This window comes from Callospermophilus lateralis, chromosome 7, assembly GCF_048772815.1.
Source record: "Callospermophilus lateralis isolate mCalLat2 chromosome 7, mCalLat2.hap1, whole genome shotgun sequence".
In the NCBI taxonomy this organism is placed as follows: domain Eukaryota; kingdom Metazoa; phylum Chordata; class Mammalia; order Rodentia; family Sciuridae; genus Callospermophilus; species Callospermophilus lateralis.
Window position 1 is genome coordinate 120,191,768 of NC_135311.1, and position 25,743 is coordinate 120,217,510.

The 25,743-nt window shown below is 47.1% G+C and overlaps 1 protein-coding gene across 1 annotated transcript in view; it reads left to right on the forward strand.

Moving 5' to 3' along the window:
• Csmd2 (CUB and Sushi multiple domains 2) overlaps positions 1-18,348 on the forward strand; it is a 535,133-nt gene extending 516,785 nt beyond the window's left edge. Inside the window, exons 59-70 of the mRNA XM_076862996.2 lie at positions 1,191-1,370; positions 1,769-1,942; positions 4,287-4,460; positions 4,785-4,858; positions 7,608-7,719; positions 8,266-8,445; positions 11,331-11,393; positions 13,504-13,665; positions 15,070-15,182; positions 16,413-16,500; positions 17,812-17,950; positions 18,189-18,348. Coding sequence (XP_076719111.2) covers positions 1,191-1,370; positions 1,769-1,942; positions 4,287-4,460; positions 4,785-4,858; positions 7,608-7,719; positions 8,266-8,445; positions 11,331-11,393; positions 13,504-13,665; positions 15,070-15,182; positions 16,413-16,500; positions 17,812-17,950; positions 18,189-18,348 — 1,619 coding nt within the window. The remainder of the gene's footprint in view (positions 1-1,190; positions 1,371-1,768; positions 1,943-4,286; positions 4,461-4,784; positions 4,859-7,607; positions 7,720-8,265; positions 8,446-11,330; positions 11,394-13,503; positions 13,666-15,069; positions 15,183-16,412; positions 16,501-17,811; positions 17,951-18,188) is intronic.
• The last annotated feature ends 7,395 nt before the right edge of the window (positions 18,349-25,743 follow it).

Genomic DNA, 25,743 nt, shown 5'->3' on the forward strand with positions numbered 1-25,743 from the left:
TGAGAGCCAGGCAAGCGGTGGCCCATGCAATTGGCCCTTCCTTGCTGAAGAAGCGGGTCCGTGGGAGGCTGGGAAAACTACTTGGAGGGGTGGGATTGGGCTAGAGTAAGTCACATACAAATAGCTTCTGCTTATTGAGCATGTGTGTGTGGCAGCCAGGAGCCATGGGCTTTGTTTGATATGTATATGTCATTTGATTTTCTCCACAACCCCATGAAGTCGCTTCTAGTAGTCCCATTTCTGATATGGGATGACTGAGGCTCAGAGGGGTGAGAATATATACATTTCTATCTAGTTTGTGTAGAAAAGTAAAAGGAAAGAAATCCCACGCTACCTAAGGACCTTTGGATGGAGATGGCCACCTGCTGCTTTCCATCTGATCATCTCCCCCCTGGAAGGGAAGGAGAGACAGAGACTTCAAAACCCTCAGGCTCAGCCCGATTCCCTTTCCGCTTTAAAGCTGCCACCATCCACCAACTTTATTCCTTCCTTCTCCTTGGGCCCATCCCAATGTGGCTTGGCTCCTGAGCATTGGCTTCCCTTCCTCGCTCCCCTCAGGGGTCACCCAGACCCTTTTACCCGGAAAGTCAGACACAGTGGAGCCCAGATGGGAGAGAGAATCTGAAAACACTCTCCCTTCCTAAGTCCAGTCTGATTTCAAGCCCATCTGAAGTCTGTGTCAAGCTCTGAGACCAGCAGCTTATCAGATCCACCCTTGCTTGATACCACAGCAGAGATGTGACCATTGCTTCTAGGCCATTTGGCCTACAGAGGCCTCCTAGGCAGAACAGCAGATGATAAGAGGAACTCGGTGGGCAAACTGTCTTATGTGGTCCACAAACAGATCAGGCTCTTCAACTTAGAAATCCCCTCTCCCTGGGCCCCAGCCCCATTTAGGTGAGAGCCCTCTTCCTCTTTGGCAGGATGGTTGTAAATAAGAGGGGTGATCTTTAAGGCCCAAGTTTCTGGGGTATGTAAAGATGGTGTGGGCAGGGACATCAGGGATGTGGGGAGGCCAGTCAGGGAGATTTGACTCAGTGGACTTTATAATGGGCATTGCCAGGCTGGGAGGCACTGATCTGACACTTTTCCTCCTTGGACTCATGCAGGGAGTGGTAGGCATGGCGTTGGAATGCTGAGAAGTGGGGTCCAGGCTAGGAGTCAACAACACTGTCTCTCTCTTACCCTAGTCATAAACTGTGGTGACCCTGGGATTCCAGCCAATGGCCTCCGACTGGGCAATGACTTCAGGTACAACAAAACTGTGACATACCAGTGTATCCCTGGCTACATGATGGAGTCACACAGGGTGTCTGTGCTGAGCTGCACCAAGGACCGAACATGGAATGGTACCAAGCCAGTCTGCAAAGGTGCGTCTGAGGGCTGAAGATGTGGACAGAGAGCCAAAGGATACACAAGTGAGACGTGGGCCTGGAGTATCTAGAAGGGAGGGAGAGTCCTACCATCCTCTAGGGAAAGTGTCCAAGGTGAGGACTGGTCCTGAATATTGTCAGGTGGGAGATGGAAGATACCAAGGTAAGGCTTGGATTTGAACATCAGTGGGAAGGTTATGCAGAGACAAGACAGGGTGGTCACATTTCAGATGCAAGATCAGAGCTCCTGCAGTAGGAGGGGTCCTTTCTGATTCTTTCTGCTTGGCCCAGACTCCCAGCTGGTGCAGGGGACTCAGTAGAATACATAATGGTGGGCGGGGGACTGATTTCCCCAGGATGGCACCAGAACTCCGCCTGCTCTGGTGTCCCTCCAGCTATCATGTGCAAGCCGCCTCAGCTCATCCCCAACGGGAAAGTGGTGGGATCTGACTTCATGTGGGGCTCCAGTGTGACTTACACCTGCCTGGAAGGGTACCAGCTCTCCTTGCCAGCGGTGCTCACCTGTGAAGGAAACGGATCCTGGACCGGAGAGCTGCCTCAGTGCTTCCGTAAGTGGCTCACAGGGACCTGGGTTGCATCCTGTCTGATGGCTCTTTCCCTTCCCTCCACAGAGCTTCACTGGGGGAAAGCCTAGAGTAAGCAGCCCCTTGCCCCAAACCAGGGAAGAGTTTGTCGCTACTGTCTGGAGTCACAGTGGAAAGGAATTAAATCAGATGAGGAAGGTGTTTCTTCACTTGAAGGGGGCAGTACTCAAAGATTTGGGGACAGCCAGTGCTAGGAACATGCCCATCTTTGTGGAAAATCCCTTGCGTGGAAAAGACTACTGAAGGTCCCTGATTTTCTGGTGAGATGCTACCTTTTATCCACCTGGCCCAGCTTTGTCCTGATGAGCTCCAAGCCCATTCCAGGACTGGTTCCTGACCAGGGTCCCCAGAGAAGTAAACTGTGGGTCTCTTTTTTTGACAACCCCATGAATGGGCTCTGGAAGCTTTTCTTCTTGCCCATGCTTTGGGTAAGCAAACCTATCTTTGCTTTCTAATCAACATTTTTATAATTCTGCAAATTACATGCTCATGACACTGTTTAGATACCTCTAATATTTGTTTCAGTTGGGAATTTCAGCAGGGATTAGGGCCAGCAGCCCAAAAGTAGACATAGGCACTTGGTTCATGGTTAACACCTCTGAACTTCACACAACCATCAGGGGACATTGAAAGTTCACTGAGTCTCAGCACTGAGTGTGGACTCAGCAACCTTGCTTTTCCTATTGAGAAAAATGGAGTTGCCAATATTTCTTTTTAACAATGTATGATGGGGACTGCGGGGGTGGGGGGTGGCAGTATAGCTGAGTGTCAGAGTGCATACTTGGCATGAGTGAGGCCCTGGCCTCAATCCCCAGCACACGCACACACACACACACACAAAGCAAATAATGAATTAAGGCCATTGTAAAAGAAAATTGTACTATATTAGAAAATAATATTTCTCAAAGATAAACCATAGTCAGTCTTGGATTCTGCCTCCACATGGATCACATGTATTTTTCATATATAGTGCTACACACACAAGTCTCTATAAACGGTGTTGGATCATGCTGTACATGTTATTTCATGACTTGTATTCACTGATGGGCCATAAGGACCTTTCCCTCAACACCTCTCTCTATTAGTATATGCAGATCTATGCATCATCATTTTTAATGGCTTTAAAGAATTTCCTACACCACACCACAGTTTGCTTAATCTCCTCCCATTGGTGATGAATTTAGATTGTCTCCAATTTAATCATGTTAGAAGTAGTTAATGCCATAATTTCATTCTTCTTTAATGCCGAGTAACTTTCCATTATGTATATATACCACATTTTCTTTATCATTCATCTATTGAAGGTGCGGCACCTAGGTTGGTTCCTTAGTTTGGCTATTGTGAATTGAGCTTAATGATATTTCTGATGTTAACATGAACTCAGTGGAATGGGCACACTCGTACACACCTGCCACAGTGTAAATGTCAAGTTTTTTGAAAGAAATTTGACACTATCTCTCACTGAGACCATGCTCAAACCTTTGAAGATAAGTGCACTCCTAGAAAATGCTCTTAAAAAGATAATATGTGTAGAAGGAAAGTCATGTATAATTTTATAATAGAAAATGCCTAACATCAGAGTTATGATAAAATGTAATTACAGTTGGGTGCAGTGGCAAATGCTTATCATCCCAGCTACTCAGGAAGTTGCTGAGGTAGGAAGATTATAAGTTCAAACTCAGCTTCAGCGACTTAGCAAGACCCTGTCTCAAAATAAAAAGGGCTAGGGATGTGGTTCAATGGTTAAGTACACCTGGATTCATTCCCCAGTACCTTCCAGAAATGTAATGACAATGTAACTACCCATTGCAAAATTGGGTGGCCAATAAATGATGATAATTTTATAAACATAGAAAACATTTTCAGGATGATATTAAGTGAATGAAACAAGATTGCAGTCATGTGGGTACTGAGTTTGTAGCCAAACACAGATATACATACAACCAAATAAGGAATGGAAGGGGATATGCACAAAAATTGATCTTTTGTTTTTTCCTTTGCCATACGGGGGATTGAACCCACAGCCTTAGCATGCTAAGCACGGGCCCTACCACTGAGCTACACCCACAGCCCTGCCTCCATATTCTGAACTCCCTGAGATGTTACTCCTTTACTTGGACAGTGATTGCCAGACTCTCTGAATGTGCAAAGGACAGGGGATTAGCAGTCGCAGCACAGAGACAGGTGGAAGCAGCTGCGGTCCCAGAGTTCAAGTGGAACCTGGAAGGACACAGAACAAAAGCAGAGCCAGTGGACAACTGGGCTCTAGAAAGTAACTGAGACCCGCTTTTCTCCCCTGTCTTCCCAGCCGTGTTCTGTGGTGATCCTGGGGTCCCGCCCCGTGGGAGGAGAGAGGACCGAGGCTTCTCATACAGGTCATCTGTGTCCTACTCCTGCCACCCTCCTCTGGTGCTGGTGGGCTCTCCACGGAGGTTTTGTCAATCAGATGGGACATGGAGTGGCACCCAGCCCAGCTGCATAGGTGAGGGGGCTGTGGGGCTGAGTGCGGGGCTAGGCAGTTGGGGGGGCAGTCATCTTTGCGACCTGAGAGGCTGTTTTCCCTTTCCCGTCTCATCTGCAATAAGGAACAAGTCGTCCTCCTTCAGGTTTCTTGGAGCAGGATGAGAAATGGCCAGAGTTAATGTCTTGGGGATTCAGCAGTCAGCTGGGGCTCTGGGGCAGGCAGAGCCTCAGAAGGCAGGGGCATCGGGTTGTGGCTTGGTTTTCTACATTCGTCTGTCAGGGTGACTGCCACGGTGAAAGTGTGGGTGACCATGTGGCCTGCTTCTTTGTTTGGGCCATCCAGATCCCACGCTGACCATGTGCTCAGACCCCGGAGTGCCACAGTTTGGGATACAGAACAATTCCCAAGGCTACCAGGTAAGGAGGTCAGCCAAGATGGGGCCTTCCTGCCTCCTGTCCCTTCCTGTCACAGTCAGCACCAGAAGACTCAGGGACCTTCTTGGGGACAGCACCGGGGCAAGACAAGACTTGAAATTGAAGGAAAAAAGTGTTCTGCTTTATTGAACCCTTCGAAACTGGAAGAGCTCTGTCCACCAGGGAGGCAGAGGAGGCAGGCGGCTTGCAGGGCCGTGAATACTCCCCACAACCCCAGAGTTGGGGGGGTGTTTGTGGAAATACTGAAATGCGTGAGGCAGACAGACCTCCTGTCCTCAAGGCACCCGCACCCTGGCCACAGATACAGCTTATTCTGGGTGATGGGAACCAGCAGGGGTCACCCCAGAGGCATGTCTGCCAGCAGGCAGATGAGTGCACTCCTAGAAATTCTCCCAAGAAAATAATACACATGAAAGTCACGTGTACCTTTATAATAGAAAATGCCTAACATCAGATTTATGATAAAATGTAATTACAGTGCAACCGCCCATTGCAAAATTGTGTAGCCAATAAATGATAATGATGTTGTAAACGTAGAAAATGTTTGCAGGATGATATTAAGTGTATGAAGCATCCTGTGAGGATGGAGGCCCCTCACACATTTCAGGAGGAGCTATGGGAGGAGGAGTCTTGGATGGCCTGGGGTGGGGGGGATTGAATGGAGGAAAGGAAGCAGAAAGGCAGGGGGGTGGACAGTTAGCTAGAGCCCAAGACACGCCCAAGAAGGTGTCAGGGACTAACCTGGGAAGGACAGGCTGGGCCCTCACCGGGTGACATCACTTACTCCTTCAATCTGTGCTCAGGCAGCAGATATTCACTGCCATGAGCAGTTCCAGATGAGGAGACTCAGGGTGAGTGGGCAGGCAAGGGGCTTGCCCTGATGGAGCTGCCCAGATGGTGACAATAATCCAACTACCAACATCACTTCCATGAGCACCAAGCATCACATAATGTGGTATAAGGGGGCTTGAACAAGGTGGTCACTATTTTAGGTAGGGTAGTTAGGGAAGAGCCCTCCTAAAGGTGACATTTGAACTGCGGCCTCCACAATGAGAAGGGCAATCCTGTGCAAAGCTGGGTGACACTCCTGTCTGAGCCAGGGCCAGAGCACAGGATCTCTGAGGCTGGGAAGGGCTTATCAGGATGAGGGTGGACAGCAGGCCTCCAGCCAGTCTGCAGCCTAGTGGGCGAGGAGGAGAGGTGAAGTCAGAAGTCTGGGCTAGGCGTGGAAGCTTCGGTGGCTGCTGAGGTTAGACACAATACACCTCACCAGAAGTTTCTGTGTGGTCCAAAAGTTCTACTCCTGGCACTTTTTTATTGCCTAGAGACAGTCTTGCACATGTCACCAGGGAATAAGAAAAACTGTAATATAATCATAGAGTGGATTATTACACAGCAGTGAAAATGAATGCACCACAGTCCTACGTAACACGGATGCATCCTGGAGATGCATCATTAATGACAGCGGTGATGCACAGATGAAAACTAGTAAGACTAATTAAACTGTTTGGAGATGTATTACACATTGATGGGATAGGACTACTATTAACAGGGTAAGGAAAAATTCAGGAGAGTAGTTACCACTGAGAGGGGCTCAAGGGATGGGGCAGAGAAGGAGCAGGGGCTATAACCACCATGCCACAGAGATGAGCCTTCAGTGGCACAGTGGTTCCACTCACGGAGCTCGTTCTGTGATCACACGCCCTGTCCCCATCAATTCCCGGAATCCTTTGTACATCTCAGATAACTCCTAACAATTTTCGCAAGGAGGGGGCCTGGACCAGGTTATGCGGGGCCCTGAAGCCAATGTCATCTCCTGGGTTTTATTTGAAAAGTCACAGGAAGCAACATCATTTGAAAGACCACTTGGGCTGCCGAGTTGAGACAGAAGGACAGAGGGGGGAAGAATAAAGGCACTCAGACAAGCAGGACGCTGTGGAGGTGACTCACGAGAAAAGTAAGGGTGATGTTGTGAGAGCTCAGGGACAGCAGGGAGAGACATGGAGCCTTCGGGGCACAGTGTCCTTCCACAGAGCTAAGAGGACCTGACCATGGGTTGGACTGAGGCATGGAAAGAGTCAAACGTGACTTGAGGTTTCTGATTTGCACAACTGGGTGGATAAAGTTGCCGTTTGCTGAATCAAATGATGAAATCTAAGAGGAAGACAAGTTGGGTGTGGAAGGGAGTGGAAATCACGGAGTTTCACGTTGCACTGGAATTTGCTCCAGGAGGTGACAGGGACACAGGAGCATCTGAGTGGGAAGTGGTACATTCTGAGTTGCCGTGTAGGAAACTGATGTGGTCACACAAGTGGATTGGAGAGGGGGAGGCGGGGCTGGTAGCTGCAGGAGAGTGGAGGGGGACAGTTAGGAGCTATGGAGGTGACAGTGGGGATCGCAGCTGAGCAGGGGAGAAGCGGAGGGAGGGGCTATTCTGTGAGTGAGATGTTCAAGAAGCCCAGAGCCCTGCTGGGGGAGGGACATGGGTAAAGAAAGCAAGTCTCCCATCCTTGGGGAACTCACCGTTTCATAGAAGAAAGGGACACACTCGAGTGGTGATCTGTACACCATGTTTTCCATCCCACCACCGCCTCATTTGAGAGTCATCCAGGCAGAGTCACCCAGGGTTGCAGGCAGAGGTAGCAGCGTGGGCAGGCGCTGGGTCAGGGCAAGAAAGCAGCGGGTGACACTGGCTGGAAAGGGATGACGGGACCCTCTGTCCTTGCCACAGGTTGGCAGCACGGTGCTCTTCCGTTGTCAGAAAGGATACCTGCTTCAGGGCTCCACCACCAGGACCTGCCTGCCCAACCTGACCTGGAGCGGAACTCCGCCCGACTGCGTCCGTGAGTGCAGCCCCCACCTGCGTCCCCCTGCCCGCGGGCACCTGGGAGATGCGCTGAATGCTCTGAGTGCCCTGAAAGGCAGGGGGCTCTCGGCCTCCGTCCCCCCACCCACCAGTGCCGACCCCTTTGTGGTGCTTGCCCGCTGGGGCTTCACAGATGTCTCCACCAAAAGCCTTTCTGGAATTTGAAGGCGATTCCCTGCCTTCGCAAAGCAAAATCTGTCCAGTGGCAGCAGAAACTAAGTTCAAGGCCCGGCCCTGGGGGTCTGGGGATTTCAGGCTCTGACCACAGTGACTCCAGCGTCCCGCAGGCAGTGCTGCAGGCTTGGATTCCTCCAGGGCTGGCCAAGCCATCTGCCACACAATCTCCATCTTGGCCATTCCTAGACACCAAGACTGGGGCTGGGGAGGAGTCTGAGGAGGGGGTGCTGGGCAGGAAAGACCCAGAAGGGAAAGGGAGGGAATGTTCCATCTGGAACAGGAATGGTGGAGGAGGCCCCCGAAGACCCCATCTCCTCAGGTCTAACTAAGTCTCTCCTCCCGCCAGCCCACCACTGCAAGCAGCCGGAGACACCAACCCATGCCAACGTCGGGGCCCTGGACCTGCCCTCCATGGGCTACACACTCATCTACTCCTGCCAGGAGGGCTTCTCCCTCAAGGGTGGCTCTGAGCACCGCACCTGCCGGGCAGACGGCAGCTGGACCGGCAAGCCGCCCATCTGCCTGGGTGAGTGAGCCGGCCCAGAGCCCCCCGGGTGGGAGGCCAGAGGGGACACTGTGCTTGGGCTAAAAAGACGAAAGGAAGGAATAAACGGGATTTCCAGGAGCCAGACCCTGGTTCAGATCCTGCGAGGCACTGTGTCTCCAGGAGACCACCCCAGAGCAGTCTAAGGAGGTGCCTGGCGAACCCCAAGGCTTATCTTGCCACCTCTGCACATTGCAGGGGCAGGCTCATCACCAGGCACAGAAAAGGTCACTCTTCCACCAAATCAGAAGGACACGTGACACAGATTATAAACTTGATGAAACAGTACCCACCCAAGATGTTCAGGACCCCCCCACACACCTTGTTACTTTTTTGAAACTAATACATAAAAATGGTACACATTTCTGAGGTCGCATATGACATTTCGGTACATGGACATTGCATAAAGTTCAAGTCAGCAAACATCTCTCTCCTCAAGTGATCACCAGCCCCTCCCTCTTCTCCATCCACAATGTCTCTATTTCTTGTGCATCATCACTGTGCGGGATTCAGTGCTGGAAGATACAGCCCTGCCCTGAAAGGAGCTCATACTTGACTGCAGAGAGACAGACGTGTTTTCAGGTGTAACAGTACCTTGAGGAACGTAGCGATGCGCTGAACACTGAGGGAACGGGGAGGGAGTCAGGGAAGGCTTCCTGGAGAAGGTGATGTTTGAGTCTGGCCTTAAGTGAAAGGGTCAAATATAGAGCATCAGTTGATGCTGGAATAGAATTGAACTCTCTCTTATAGGAGCTGACCACACCATATTGCACTTTGTGTGAGTTAGCTCATTCAGTCCTCATCATCCTGTCAGTTAGTGCTGGTCCCATCTATGTTTAATATATGAGGAAACTGGGGCACAGAGAGGTTAAGTCATATGCCCAACGTCACCAGCTGGTAAAGGAAAAGATCCAAACTCTGACATTCTAACTTAAGGGTCCATGCTCTTAACTACTTGGCCATCTTGCCTGCCAAAGAGACTTTTGATGATCAGAGTCTTGATCAGAATAACATTGTTTTATTTTCATTGTATGGATTATTGTAAATTTTATTTATAGAAAGCAATATTTGCTTTTTAAAGTTTTTTTAATTATTAAAATTGAAGTGACACATTTGTGCATATGTATGGGGCACATATTTTGGGGTATGGCATATTTAACCTTTCTATGAGTTTTCCACATATGGAGATGATACATGGGTTCTTTTTAAAAATATAATCATTATTCATTTTTTGTTGTGGGAAAATGTATACAACATAAAATTTTAAGTGTACATTGGCATTAGATACAGTCACAGTATCATTCAGCCATCACCACTATCCATTTCCAGAACTTTGTCATCATCCTGAACAGAAATTCTGTGCCTATTAAGCAATAACTCCCATCTTCTTAGCCTGTGGTAACCTCTGTTTTTCCCTCCATCTCTGTGAAATTGCCTGTTCTAATTATCTTGTGTCAGTGACATCATGCAACATTTGTCCTTTTGTTCCCGGTTTATTACACTTGGCATAATGTATTCAGCATTCATCCATGTTTTGGCAGTCTCAGAATCTCATTCCTTTTTAATGGCTGAATAATATTTTATGATATGTTTATATTACATTTTGTTTGTCCATTCATCCACTGATGGACACTTTGGTTGTTTCTACTTGGCTATTTTATGAAAAATGCTGCTGTTAACAAACGTGTATGTTTTGTGTGAATATTTTCAATTCTCTTGGGTAGATATCTACAAGTAGAATGTGGCATGTTGAGAAGCTGCCAAGCTGTTCTCCACAGTGCCTGCACCATTTGCATTCCCAGCAGCATACATACCCAGGTTCCAATTGCTCTACGTACTTGCCAACACTTATTATTGTCCATCTTTTTTAGCACAGCCATCCAAAAAGGATGCCAAGTGGTGCCTCATGATTTTAGTTTTTTCATCCAATTAATGCTTCATTTTTCATTGACAAATAAATATTGGTGTGTGTACAACGTGATGTTCTGATATCTGTCTATGTTGTGGAATGACTGAACCAAGCTCATTAGCACTTAAAAACTACTCTCTTAGCAATTTCATATATACAATACTTTGTTATTGAGCTGTTCATGACCACATACAATAAATCTTGAACTTGTTCCTCATGTCTAACTGAAATTTTGTACCCTTTGACTGACATCTCCCCAACTCCATCTGTTCACTGCCCCAGCCCCTGGGAACTATCATGTTCCTTTCTGCTTCTAGAGTTTAACTTCTTTTTATTTCTGTATGATTATAAAAAAGAAGTGAGCTCATGCAGGAGTTACTTAGCTTATTTCACTTACTGTCCTCATGGTGTCAGGACAACATCTCCTTTTAACAGGCTGAAGAGCATTCATGTGTGTGTGTGTGTGTGTGTGTGTGTGTGTGTGAGTGTAAAAATGGACAAGGGGGTTGATTCCGTATCGTGTCTGCTGTGGATGATGCTGAACAAGCAGAGGAGTGTTGGCATCACTTGGGCATAGTGACATCAGTCCCGCTGGGCAGATACCCAGGAGTGAGACCTCTGTATCATATGGTAATTCTATTTCCACTTTTTCTCCTGACTACTTCAAGATTATGGTAGATACTGTTCCCCTAGTTATTTAACTCAGTAATAAAGAATCACATACATGGTTATCTCCTAAAGCCTCATTTAAAATTTTAATAACTGTCACTGGTGCAATGGATTTCCTTGCAGTTCTTTGTTTTATTATTCTGAGATAGGGACACACTCCTTGTCTAAGAAGCTGAGTCCAAAGCAGGTCTCACTCCAAAGAGGACCCCCTGACCTCGTGTCACATGGTTTCCAACAGAGTGTGGACCAGAGGCTGATGCTGTTTTCTTCCATTCTCTTTCCCCAGCAGAGGTCCGGCCCAGTGGGAGACCCATCAACACTGCCCGAGAGCCGCCACTCACTCAAGCCTCCGGTATGTAAGGGCCAGACCATTGGCTCAAGACACCTGTGTTGTTTCTACTGCCTAGTGAGCCAGAAACACACACACTAGTTTTAGTGGTAGGGCACAGTTTCCCTACCTTCCTCCCCAGCTAGGCAGCCTAGAAGGAAGTGAGACTGAAGGAAGCAGAAACCTCATCAGAAGAGAGAGGTAGGGCCTCCCAGAAACATGTCCAGAGCTCTGAGCTCTGGCACCATGAATTGCTCCCATGGCACAGGCTTAGATCCAGGTCTTGCCCAGGGAGCTTCCTGGAAATCCTTACCTCTTTAAGATTGGTATTGTGTCTTTCAAAGTGTCACATCCAGAACTGATGGAATGACAGGTATGGCCTGACCAATGCAAAATTAATGCAGACTATCACATGCCTTTTTTGAACCTTCTACTTTTTTTAACCACTTGAGTTAGTCAGCTTGCTGTTACTGTAACAAATAAATACTTGAGATAGCTTGTGAACAGAAAAGGTTTATTTTGGCTCATGGCCTTGGAGGTCAGCCCATGAGTGATTGACCTCTTGTTTTGGGGACTATGGAAGGAGCAAGTTCATGTTGAGGTGCAAAAGAGAGGCAAGAAGAGGAAGGGGAAAGGTCCCACAACCCCCTTCAAGAGAATATGCCCAGTGACCTAAACCCTCCCACTAGGCCTCACTTACTGCCAATATTGCCCAACTGGGGACCAGTCCTTTACCACATGGGCCTTTTGAGTGGCACTTCAGACCCAAATAACAGCACCACGTGAGCCTGTGTGTCACTAGGAAACAAGGCCAGATTTGGCGTCATAAACTCAGTTCTAGTGCCATTTTGCTATCTGACTAGCTCTGTCCTTAGGTGGATGTGCGTCTCCACTGAAGCTTCAATTCACCTTTTGGTGAAACAGGGATTGGAATTCTTGCCTGCAAGAATGATTATAAGGATAAATGACAGTTTTAGTAGCCATCGCACATTAGGTGCTGTGAGTGCTCAGCACGGTGTAACATGCAGTTTGCAGCATTCGGTCGATTAGCCTGACAGTGAGATAGAGGGGGTGGCCCCGTTTAGCTGAACTACAGGTGTGGCCTAGACAGTGAGGAAGTCAAGTTCTTGCACATGATCAAGCAACTGATGAGTGACAGCTCAGACTGGAATCCAGAGCCCTCTCACTTCACCAGCTCACGTTCCCCCCGACGAGACTAGACTGGTGGCATTTTCCTCTTCTGCTCCCCTTTCTCTATCTTTTAAACCCCTTCCTTCCTTTTTTCTTTCTTCTCTTTTCTTTCTTCCTTCTCTCACTATCTTCTGATTCCCTTTCTCTCTTCTTTTTTTAATATTTTGCTTTTAATCGACAAATAATAAATGTATATATTTATGGGGTACAATGGGAAGTGTGGTACATGTATATGTTGTTGTATGAATAGAGCTAACACATCCTCCCCTGGTTGTTTTTGTGGTGAGCGCATCTAAAACCTGCTCCTTCAGCAGTTTTGAAATACTCAATACATAATTATTAACTGTGGTCACTGTGCTGTGAAATGGATCACTAGAACGTAATTCCTCCTGTCCAGATGAAACCTTATATCCTTTGACCATCTTGCCTCTCCCTCCCAGCCCCTGGTAACCACCATTCTACTGTCTGCTTTTCTTGAGTTCAGTTTTTAGCACACTCATCTAAATGAAATCATGCAGCATGTGTTCTTTCTGTCCCTGGCTTATTTCACTTAGCTAATATCCTCCAAGTTCATCCATGTTGTCCTAAATGACAGGATTTCCTTCTTTTTCAAGGCTGAATGCGTATGTAAACCACATTTGCTTTAACTGCTGATGCATTAATGAGACACTTTGGTTGTTCCCGTAATTTGATGCATGTGAATAGTGCTTCAATTAACATGGAAGTACAGATATCTCTTTGATGTTTCAACTCCCTCCACCCATCCACTCTGAGACTCAGGATGATCACAAGAGAGCCAGAGCATTCGACCACCTTTCCCATGTGTTAGAGATTGGGGGAAGAAACAGCTTCCTTGAGCGAGCTGGGATCGGTCATCAGCTGGCCCCCACTTTATGCTTCCAACACACAAATCCCTCTCACACCTGTTTCTCAATTCCTCTAGTTCCTGGGGATGTTTTTGCCAAGAATTCCCTATGGAAAGGGGCCTATGAGTACCAGGGGAAGAAGCAGCCAGCCATGCTCAGAGTGACAGGCTTCCAGGCTGCCAACAGCAAGGTCAACGCCACCATGATTGACCACAGTGGTGTGGAGCTGCACTTGGCTGGTAAGGAGGAGACCATGTCCACAAGGCAAGGTGGGTGGGAAGGTGTTGGGCTCCCACCTTCACCAGGAAGCCTACTATCTCACATCTCACAGGAGGCTCATCCATGTGCCTGGTGGTCAGGGAAAGAGGGGATGTCTGTTCATCTTGACCACACACTAATAAAAGGATAGATGACCAACATTAATAACTTCAGTGTATAAAAAGCTCTTAGAAGACAGAGTTCTATCCCTAAAACCAAACGAAAAAATGGGGCTGAGAATTCTCAGAAGCCCAAGTACACAGCAATCAATCAAAGAAAATGTATCTTTCGGCAGTCATGGAAAAAATAAACACAAAGTGTGGTTTTCCACTGACCCCATTAGTTCAGAGCTTTTAAAGTGATAAAGCTCAGCACAGGTCAGGTCTAGCAAGAAGACCCAAGGAAAATATGTAGAGTCTAGAAGTGAGTTGGGAAATTCATGTCAAGGTCCTTGAAGGTGATGGGACTCATTAATTACATTTCTAACAGTTTTTATCATAGAAATTGATATGGACAGAGTCCAACACTTATTAATAAAGGACGTTCTCTTTAGAGGGTTCTTTTCTACAAAAAGCTAAAAATAAAACAATAGGTGTTATAATTATGTCATATCTGCTAGATAAAATACCATGTCAACCTCAGAGGGATTTGCACCCATTATAATGCGTTCAAAATCTGACTCCAGTTTTTGAAATGAAAAAATGTATTTGTAATAAAGAAAATTGGTATCATTTACAATGAAATGTTAACATTGGTTATTGCTTAGTCATGAGATCAGGAGGGAATATTTTTTTTCCTTCATGTACCTCTGCATTTTTTAAAAAAAATCTCCTCAATCTTCAATGTATAACCAGAAAAACTAAAAATCTTAGAAAGCAAGTGTTTCTTCAATAGATGATAGATTGATGAATGCACAAGTAAATGAGCATGCTGATACACGACCCCATGTGTTCATAGTCACACATACACACAGCCACATTCATTGATTTGTTCCAATACAGTCTTAAACACATTCATTTATCCCGCATGCATGCACTCAGGTCTTCCTGCACCCACCGAACTCTTAAGCATATCTAAGTATTAATGGCAGACCAAAATGCAAAAATTTACATTCTCACACGTGCATGTATAAACAGGATCAGTCTCCACCCAGTAGTCTAGTTACTAACACATAGTTGCACACACTTGCACATATTCACACTCAGCCCATACTAACACGTGACAGTATACTCACCTCCTCACAGGTGTGCAGAGAATGTTTCCATCGATGGATACATGTGAAATTCCACTGAAACCTTCACACCCATATACCCACAAATTTAGGTTTTGAGATTTTCATACTTCTTTCAAGTATACCACCCACTCTCCAAACTTTCTTTTCCCAGGATATTACAAGAAAGAAGATTTCCATCTCCTGCTGCAAGTCTACCAGATTACAGGACCTGTGGAGATCTTTGTGAATAAGTTCAAAGATGACCACTGGGCTTTAGATGGGCATGTAAGTTCAGCAAATTGATCTCAGCATACCCCACCCCATTCCCAATTCCCAGGGAGGAGGAGGAGGACAGAGAGTTATGGGAACTCCAGGGATCAACATGGAAACTTGGAGGTTCTCTTTGGGGCCAGGACTGGGAGAGCAAGGGAGACTTAGTCTGCTAATAAAGTGGGAAAAGAGAAAAAATTAAAAGGGCCAAAGGGTCACCATATCGGGGAGAGAGATGAAGAAGTTCTGCTTTTAGAGCAGGGTTAGAGGCCATGGGTATAAGCAAGTTGAAGGTCATAGTTTGGTGCATGAGAACAGGAAGAAGATGGTAAGTGGCAAGTGACCTTGAACATGTACTTGCAAGATGTGGACTGTGATTTTTAGCAGAGCTTGAGAGACCAGCACATGTAGGAAAGGTGAAACTTCCTTGCATTCTCTTTTGGGAGAGCATTACATGCTAGGGACTCCTCCAGGTGGAAGTCAGTCCCTGTGCAAGAGAAGAGAGATTCAGGACCAGGAGCAGCTGGAGCCTAGGCCAGCTAGGGCGTGTTTAAGGGGATAGCAGGGTAGATCAGCCTAGATTGCATTAGACAGAGGGTGTGCCCTGGGGATGGAGCAAGGGTTGGGAGGTACACCGGCAGCTGAGCATCCTCAAAGCCCACTTTAGCTGCTGAAGTCACCGGCCACCTGTTTGAGCATCGTGGAGGCAGAGGGAGAGGGAGCAGAAAGGATTTATGGCCTCTACTACCCACTTAAAACTAACAGCTATTGAAACTATGTTCAACTCTCCAAAGCACATTAATCTGCTAGGGATATTTTAATCATGTTTGTTCCATGATGCTCCAAAAATTGGTTTCCATCACAGTAATAATAGCTCCTATGTATCTAAGACCTATAAATGTCCTGGAGCTTTAATTCCGATTCATTTAATCCTCCCAGTAACCCTATAACATACTGTTATTCCCATTTTACAAATGAGAAACTGAGGCCCAGACCTCAGTGATCTGAACAGTAGAAAACAGAATGTTCTTCCTATATCATACCAAGTACATGCCCCCCCACACACACACGCATCAGTGCCTTGGTGTAGGCAGAGTCATGTATGTGCTTTGAGCAGCAGGTTGGTAGGTGACACCAGCAAGAACCTATGACCATATCTCTGGCCTGAACTGGTGTGGCCAGCAGGAGTTCTAGATCCTTCTAGCATGCCTTGCATCTTGCTCTCTCTGCCCACCACCATTGCAGGTCTCCTCGGAATCTGCAGGAGGTACCTTCATCTACCAAGGCTCCGTCAAGGGTCAAGGCTTTGGCCAGTTTGGCTTTCAAAGACTTGGTAACTAGCAATTGTCCCCTGGAAGTGTGGGCTCGTGGGGTGGGAGGGAAACTGTGTTCTGGGATAGAGGAGAGGACTGGCAAAGTTCAAAATCCGAGACAAGGTTCTTAGCCTCTTTTGGATCCAGGACACCTCTGAGATCCTGACAAAAGCTATGTCACAACTCTCCAAACACCGATGCTTGGCAGTTGACCTCTGCCACACAGTTCCTAGCTCAGCCCTTGAGTTCAGAATCCCGACTGCAGGGCCACCAAGAGCCTCAGGCATCATCACTGCTGCCACAAAAGAGCAAGTCATCCTGGTTGGCATTGTCCTCATTTCAGATGAGAAAGCTGAGCGCAAGGAAGTGGCCCTTTGCTCCTCCCCAGCACCTTGACCCTGTGTGTTTCATGTCATCCTAGTCCAGCCTCCTCACTTCAGGGACGGCCCTAACCCAGAGCCTCAGGGCACCTGGCCTCAGACTGTCGAAGAGAGGGGCCCTGGCTTCTCAGGAGCAGTGGAGGCGGAGTGGGGTGCGGGTCATGGGTGCTCCAGAGTCAGCCCCACTCCCCAGGCACTGGGCCCCAGGGTCCCCTGCCTGCCAGGGCAATCCATTACATTTTCCCATAGCTCTGACTTCCAGAAATTTCTATTATAAGCAGAAATCTGCTTCCCTGTAGTTCCCCTGTTTGCTGCCCCTCTCCAGAGCTGTTTGAGTTTTGCCATCATGGACTGCATGGAATAAGACCACCCTCTTCCATGCAGCAGCCCTCAAACCTTGCAGAGTTCCCCAGCCCCCACAGTTGAGTCCACTGGGAAGACCCCAGAAAACTGGGGCACTTGTTTGGGCTCCACAATGGACTCTCTATCCTTGTACTCTCTTTTAGAGTTCTAGCCTCCTCAGTTAGGTGGGCAAGGACCAGAGTGGCTTGTGGTCATCTGGGCCCTTCCAGCCTGGGGTGGGGAGAGGTGTCCTCCAGAAGAGGGAGCCTCAGCCCCTCCCCACTTCAACCAGAGCTGCTCTACCTCTCCTGTGCTGGTTTTGGCTTCTGATAAAAGGCTTCTAAGGCCAAGAGAAGTATATAGAAACTTTCAAAGGGCTGCATCCTTTTAAGGTCTTATCTGGGAACATGGCTAAGTCCTATGTGGAATGGCTTCCCCTGGATGGACACTGTCCCCAGGACATCATCTGGGCTCTTCTCAGGGGAATCCCGTCTGAGCTGGGGGAGGCAGACGCCTGGACTAGGTGCCACTTCCCGATGGTGTGCAGTGGGACCTTCCACTTCAGGCTGTGTCTCTGTGACTTGAGTGTTATGTTTTGGGACTTTGCAGACCTCCGGCTGTTGGAATCAGATCCCGAATCCATTGGCCGCCACTTTGCTTCCAACAGCAGTTCGGTGGCGGCCGCCATCCTGGTGCCTTTCATCGCCCTCATCATTGCAGGCTTCGTGCTCTATCTCTACAAGCACAGGTACCGGTACCGTGGAGGAAGGGGACAGGAGCGAGAGCAGGGACCAGAGGGTGCCGCCCGTCCCGACCCCACCCCCTCCCCAGCCCTCCAGCCTTCCTGGCCTGGGCTGTAACTTCGGAGAGGAAGAGCGAGCTCTGGCCTCCACTGCCCACCTGTCCCCTTCCCTCCTCCCCTCCGGGCCCCGAGTCTCTCCGCACCTCCCTCCCTCTCGATGTCAAGGTCACTCTCTCATCCCCAGGAGAAGACCCAAAGTGCCGTTCAATGGCTACGCCGGCCACGAGAACACAAATGTTCGGGCCACATTTGAGAACCCCATGTACGACCGCAACATCCAGCCCACAGACATCATGGCCAGCGAGGCGGAGTTCACAGTCAGCACAGTGTGTACCGCGGTATAGCCCCCAGGCCTGGCTGCCGCCGCTGCCGCCACCGAGAGCCCCGCCTCCAGCAACCGGTGAGCTGGGCGGGGGAGGCGGGAGGACTGGGCGGGGCGCAGGCGGGAGGACTGGGCGGGGGAGGCGGGAGGACTGGGCGGGGCGTAGGCAGGAGGACTGGGCGGGGGAGGCGGGAGGACTGGGCGGGGCGCAGGCGGGAGGACTGGGCGGAGCGCAGGCGGGAGGACTGGGCGGGGGAGGCAGGAGGACTGGGCGGGGCGCAGGCGGGAGGACTGGGCGGGGCGCAGGCGGGAGGACTGGGCGGGGGAGGCAGGAGGACTGGGCGGGGCGCAGGCGGGAGGACTGGGCGGGGGAGGCGGGAGGACTGGGCGGGGGAGGCGGGAGGACTGGGCGGGGGAGGCGGGAGGACTGGGCGGAGCGCAGGCGGGAGGACTGGGCGGGGGAGGCGGGAGGACTGGGCGGGGCGCAGGCAGGAGGACTGGGCGGGGGAGGCAGGAGGACTGGGCGGGGCGCAGGCACGCTTCTGCGCAGGCGCGGGCTCGCCCGGCGACCCACAGCATCCGGGAGCCCGGGGAGGAGAGGGCGGCGCCCTGAGCACAGCTGTGCTCCGGGGACTTGGCGGATGTAATTGAATCCCCACACCTCATGTGAGATCGGTGCTATTGGAATCCTCGTTGCAGAGGAGAAAGCTGAAAACAGGTGCTCAAAAATCAACAGACTTGACCTAGCTCATGCAGCTAAGAAGTGATGGGGTCAGAATCCAGTCTCCAGCTCGATACGTAGGCCCACAAGGGGAAAAAGACCAAAGATGCAAAACACTATATTCTGCTGTATCTACCCCCCTGCCTTCACCCCACCCTCAGTTTAGGAAGGTTAAAAAACCAAAGGAAAAGGTGGAGCTGACGAATTGTCTTTCATTCTCTCCCCTGTATTCCTTCCTGACTTTGCCTCTCATGCTTCCACCTGCTGCCACCCCTTCTCCTCTTCTGCCACCTCTGCTGTGGCTTGTTTGTTCCCAGCTCCCCAAGGGGCAGGAAGGAGCGCCCCTGAGCACAGCGCCCGGTGCCCGTCTTCGTCTGTCTCTACGCCTCTCTCTGCCACTGCTGGGACTCGAGCCCACACCCTGCCACCATCTGCGCCTGCCACCCTGGAGAGGACTCCTGCGATGCCCTGGCTTGGGGCAGTAAAGGAAGAGGGGCTTCAGACAGAGGAAGGAAGTTTGTGGATTGAAAATGGCCAATCAACTTGTGGATGTGCATGTGTGTGCACAGGCCTGAGCACACGCACACACACACACCTCCTTCATCTGCAACCCATGGAAGAGACCACAAAGGCTTAAAAAAGAGAAGTGTGTGTGTCAAAGATGCCCCATGCCCCATGTCAAAGATGCTCCCCACAAACAGAAAAGAAATGAATAGGGAGAGGTATAGTCAGCTCTCAAACCAACATGCCTTCCCCCTGTCCGATGTGTGAGGACACAGCGAATGCATTGGTGGGACACATCAAGGAGTCAGTGTGCAGAAAGATACCAGCCATCTGCAGATGGATGATCCCATCTGCACAGTGATAGGATTGCCCCGAGGGCAGGGGGGAAATCTTCAAAAATAGTTTGGTAATCATTTTTTAAAATTTGTTTCAAACATAATTGTACTGAGTTCTAAACCCAGTGAATTTAAAAGTCATTTGGCTCCTGGGTAGCCCCTGAAAAAAATGGCAAGCCAGAGAAAACAGGGCAGGATTCTGGCAGGGAACATCTGGTTGTCAACTGACCAAGAAAAAAGAAAACACATGTATGACCCAGATGGGTGGCAGGTCTGGAGGCAGCAGGGAGGTGCTGTAGATGACAGGAGAGCAAACCTACCCCGGCACCCGGAAAAATGATGGTCACCACACACTGGGTTTCTCTCTGTGCCTAACACTCTTTGTGTGTTATTTCTAGTTTGTACACACCACCAAAAGAGGATATATTACTCCCATTTTATAGATGAGAAAACAGACTCCTGGGAAGGTAAAGAGACATGAGCAACAGATTGAATAAGAGTAGAGTCAGGATGCAAATTAATGAATCTGACCCCAAAGTTCACTATACTTGCTGCCAGAAACCCAGGTTTAAAAGGGACACCAAAGAAAGGAGGTGTAGGTGAATCTCGACAAAAGCACTGTGGCCAGGTCTGGCAGAACAGGCAGGGGGCACCTGTGTCTAATTTTGTTTCTGCTCTCTCTGCCTGGGCAGCATCAGGACAGCGACCTATTATCTCCAGTGTGCTGGAGATGTTGCTGGCCCCAGAAGCCTGACCACAGCAAACAAAGGAACCTAGCAGCTCTGAATCAAAAATAATAATGAAATGAATGAAAGTCACACTCTCCAGCTCCTTTAAGTGGGTTTGACTTATTTTGATAGTTTCATTGTGCTTGGGTCGTTAATGAATTTCTGTGTATTGCTGGGAAGCTCATGAGTTTAGAAAACAAAGTCAGACATTTAGAGCCACTTTCTCTGTCCTTGGGAAGGTCCCCATGGGCTCACTCCCCTGTGCATGTGTGACATGCCAGCCTTGGATATTGGTATAGCATATTGAAATAGCAAATAGAAATGAATGGGAGTAGGGGGAGAGGGCCACCTGGTTTTAAACCAATTCTGAGTTGCAACAATTAAAAGATCTGACCGATTGATGTCAAGATGAACTAAAGTGAGAGGTGTCAATTTCCAGCAGAAAGAATGGAGACCGGCAATGGCAGGAGCCCACTCCTGCCCACACCCACCCTGAGACCTGGATCCTGGGGCTTGGTGGGGAAGGACCCATTCAGACAACACCCTCACACCCTCATTTCTTTCAGTCCCTGAAAACAAGTGCAGGAAGTTCTCGATGCTCCTTCCCCTTCCTATATTCTGCCACCCACTGGACTCCTCCTCGGCGCTGGCTCCATTCCCTCCCCTGTGTCTCCTTGTAAAGTCCTAGGAGATGCCTGAGGAGCACAGGCTGGTGGGCACCCAGCACTCTGCTTTGCACCACCCTGTACCACCTCTGGCATTTTCTCTCCACCTCCAGAGGCCTGGAAGGGAACAGGGCAGATGAGGCCCTGGGCCCACCATTCACAACATACACCCACCACCGCCATCCCATGAGGAAAAAAAAATAAGTAAAACAAAAACAACAAAAAAAATCTTTTGTACAGAGATATATTTTTATTATACAAAGTTTGTACAGTACCAAAAAGACAGAAAAAAAGGTGTAAATTTTTTTTCATTATTGTAGGTAAATGGTAGTGGAAGCCTTTTTTGTAAATGTAATAAAATGTATAAATATGGTTTTCAGAAATCATCAAGTGCTGTAAATATGTAATCTACACACCTTCTTGGCTTGTCTGCGGTATACACATTTAATTTATCTGTCTCTGTATATGAGGCTTCCCCCTGGGGTCCTGCATTATGGTACTTTACTGAATTTGAAAGCAATTTTAAATTTTTTGAATTCAAATAAAATATAAATTTTTGCATTGGTTTTCTTACATTTTTATGGCCTCTTTCATGGCTAGGGGACAAGAATTTGTTGGGGAAGAGGAGGAAAGACATGTTTTAGGCTAAGATCCAAGAGTCGAGATGTGGAAATACCTTCTTAATTGCGTTATTTGGCCACTGCTGTGTTTGGAAACACCCAGCAAAAAATGACATATATAGAATTTTATATGTCCAAATGGATCAAAGATCTAAAATTATAAAACATTTATAAGAAAATGGGGAAGCTTTATGACACCAAAAGTATAGGCAACAAAGAGAAAAAATAAGGGCTGGGGTCAGTGGTAGAGTACTTGCCTCTCATATGGGAGGTACTGAGTTCAATCCTCAGCACCACGTAAAAATAAATAAACAAAAATAAAGCTATTGTGTCCATCTACAACTAATATATATATATATATATATATATATATATATATATATATATATATAAAAGAAGGTGCATTATATCAAAATGTAAAACTTGTGAGCACTAAACAACAAAGTCCATAGAGTAAAAGGCAACCTATAAAATGGGTGAAAACATTTCTAATCATATATATGATAAAGTAATATATATAATATCCAGAAGGTATAAAGATAGAAAGTATGGAGAATATATAAGGAACTCCTACAAAAGTCTTGGTCATGTCTCCAAAGAAAACATAGAAATGGCCAAGAAGGACAGGAAAAGATGCTCAGCATCATTAATCACTGAGAAGTACAAGTCAAAATCATAACCTCACATCCACTCCTGCCAGGATGGTTATTTGAAAAGAAAAAGTAAACAGGTGTGAGCAACAATGTGAGAAAATTGTATCAGTTGTGCTCTGCTGATAGAAACATAAAATGACACAAACACTGTGGAAAACAACATGGTGGCCCCTCAAAAATTAAAAACATAATTACCATATGATCCAGTAATCCCACTTCTAGGTATATGCCCAAAAGAATTAAAGTGAGATCACAAAGAGATACCTGCATGAATGTTCATAGGAGTATTATTCGCAATACATCAAAGACGGAAGCAACCCAGATGTCCATTAGCAGATGGATGGAGAAACAAAATGTGTGTGTGCACATATCAAATAGGATATTACTCAGGCTGAAAAAGAGAGATAACTCTACCAAGTGTGGTGGCACACGCCTGTCATCCCAGTGATTCCAGAGGCTGAGACAGGAGGATGGCAAGTTCAGCAACTTAGTGAGACCCCATTTCAAAATAAAAATATAAAGGGTTGGGGATAGCTCAGTGGTAAAGTGTCTCTCGGTTCAATCCCCAGTAACTCAAAAATTAAATGAATAAATAAAGTAAAAATAAGAAGGAAAAAAAGGGAAGGAATTCTAACATGTGCTGCAACACAGATAAACCCTGAGGACATTGTGCTCAGTAAAATAAAACAGTCACAAAAAACATATACTGAGCTATTCCAGTTATATAAGTCCCCTAGGATAGTGAAATTCATAGAGACGTTTGAATGTGGTTGCCAGGGGCTGGGGGGTGAGAGGACAGGGAGTTACTATTTAATAGGTATAGAATTTCAGTTTTATAAGATGAAAACTTCCAGGGATTGGGTGCATGATAATGCAAATTCACCAGACACTACTGAGCTATACACTTTAAATCATCATCTGGATGTGTATGTTACCACAATGAAAAAAAGAAGTTTTAATTTAATAGTGAAGCCCAGGTCAGCTCAGAACAAGAAACTGGGGACAACGAGTTGAAGGGTTAGGGTTTAGCCAGGACTGTGGAGGTCAGGATAGAAGGATTGCCATCTGCAGAGGCAGAACAATCTATAGTAGAGAAAGACCCACCCAAGGAGGATCTTCCAGGCAAGACGTCATCAAAGGAACAGAGGAGGGAAAGGAGGCCCTGCCCCGGGCGTGTTGAGAGTTGCCATTTTATGTGGAGAGTTCGCGCAGATGATCTTCAGTTTTCTGGCTTCCACTACCTTCTCCTTTGCACATAATTCAGGTCCAAACCCCTGCCCACTTGTCCCCTCAATAACTCAATTTAGACCAACTTTCCCAGTTTCAGTAAAGGCATTTCATCTGAGGAATAATGTCTGGCATTTATCTCCAGCCCTCCCCTGGAGACCTAAGGTAGCTTGTCAGGGTTCAGGGTCAGGAACCAAACTGATATAAAACATGTTCCTTTTGGATTAGAGGTTGGAGAGTCAGGCAGCCGATATCAAGTCTATGTCCAGAATATTAATCACCACAGCCATATAAAGCCTTACCAGAACATTGCTAAACACCTCCAGAAATCAGTCCAGGACAAATTTTCATAAGCAGAAGGCACAGAAAGAGGGGACAAGTTCAAATCACAATGCCTGGGAGACGAGCTACACCATCTGCACAGAACAAATACAAAGAGAAGAGAGTTCTCTTGAACAGTACATCAAAAGAGTATCCAAAAGGCAAAGTGGCACACACCTGTAATCTCAGCAACTTGGGAGGATGAGGCAGGAGGATCACAAGTTTGAGGCCAGCCTTAGTCACTTAGCAAGGCCCTAAGCAACTTAGCAAGATCCTGTCTCAAAATTTAAAATAAAAACGACTAGGGGTGTAGTTCAGTGGGTTTAATCCCCAGTACCAAAAAAAAAAAAAAAAAGCAACCAAAGCCATCCCATCCCTCTAATAGAATCAGCCATTATTGCTGGGCTATGAAAATCCTACACACTTATTTTTTCATGAACTGAGTAGAACATTCACATATCTTCAAAGTTTCTATAAGAATCAGACAGAAAATGAGTAGCTGAACATTTTAACTAATTAAAATATTGTCCCCAAAATAAAGGGAAGGAATACATTTTAAGTTTCCCCAAAATTAATTGAATTCAATTAAATAAGCAATTGTAAATATTAAAGTATAACACAAATCAGAAGTTCAAAAACTCAGAATATAAATTGGCACACAACAAAAAGTGAAGTAAGAGCTTATCAAAGAGGACAAACATGTTTTAGAAATTAAGACCAGAATACAAAGTGTCCAAGAGACAGAAAGAAAGCATACTAAAGAAAGATCAGCTAGGAAGAAAATTAAAACATTAAAGAAAATAAAAATTATTTGAAAAAGTAAAAAGGATGTGGAAAGTGAAATGCAAGAAAGCAGACCAATGTATGCACAAGAGGAACCCCTGAAGAAGGAAGCTTAAAAAGGGGGGGCACAGCATTCATGTTTTAGATGTGCTCCAAGAAAACTTTCTAGAATTAAAAGAAAAGCTTGACCTATAGACCAGAAGACCCCCATGTTGCTGGGGCAATTACCCTGGAATGGTCATATCCCATAAAACTCTGGGCCTCAAGATTTAAAAAGAAGTCACTTGTAAAGGGCAGAAAACCAGGTTGTCATCGGATTTCTTCTTAAATAAAGCAAATGGAAGGAAAGAAAGAACGAGCCAAGGATTTCATGTGCAGTGATTTTTAATCACCAAAACTAAGAAAACACAGCATTAAATATCCAAGAGCTCAGGGCTCTTTTCTTCAGCAGCCCTTCCCAGAGAATCTACTATGGAAAGGACGAGTTTCATCCTACTATGGGATAATTGGGGAATTTCAGCAAGAATTGAATATATTGAAATCTAAAGTGAAGATAAAGGCAGAAAAACAGTATTTTAGTATCATAGGTTCCAACAAAGTAGAAATACCATGATTTTTTAATGGAAAGAGAAGGGAGAGAGAAAGGATAAATAAAGTGAATGTTACCATCAGTTGCCACATAGATAATAGGTAGGAATCAAAAGATATTTACAGGTGTCCCGGACTTGGCATAATTGACATTTTAGGCCAGATGACGTTGTGTTGTAGTTGAGGGCTGGGCTGTCCTGTGCGTCACAGGCTACTAGCAGCATCACTGGCCTTTGCCCACTGAGGACCCCCTCTCTGGATTGTACCAGATG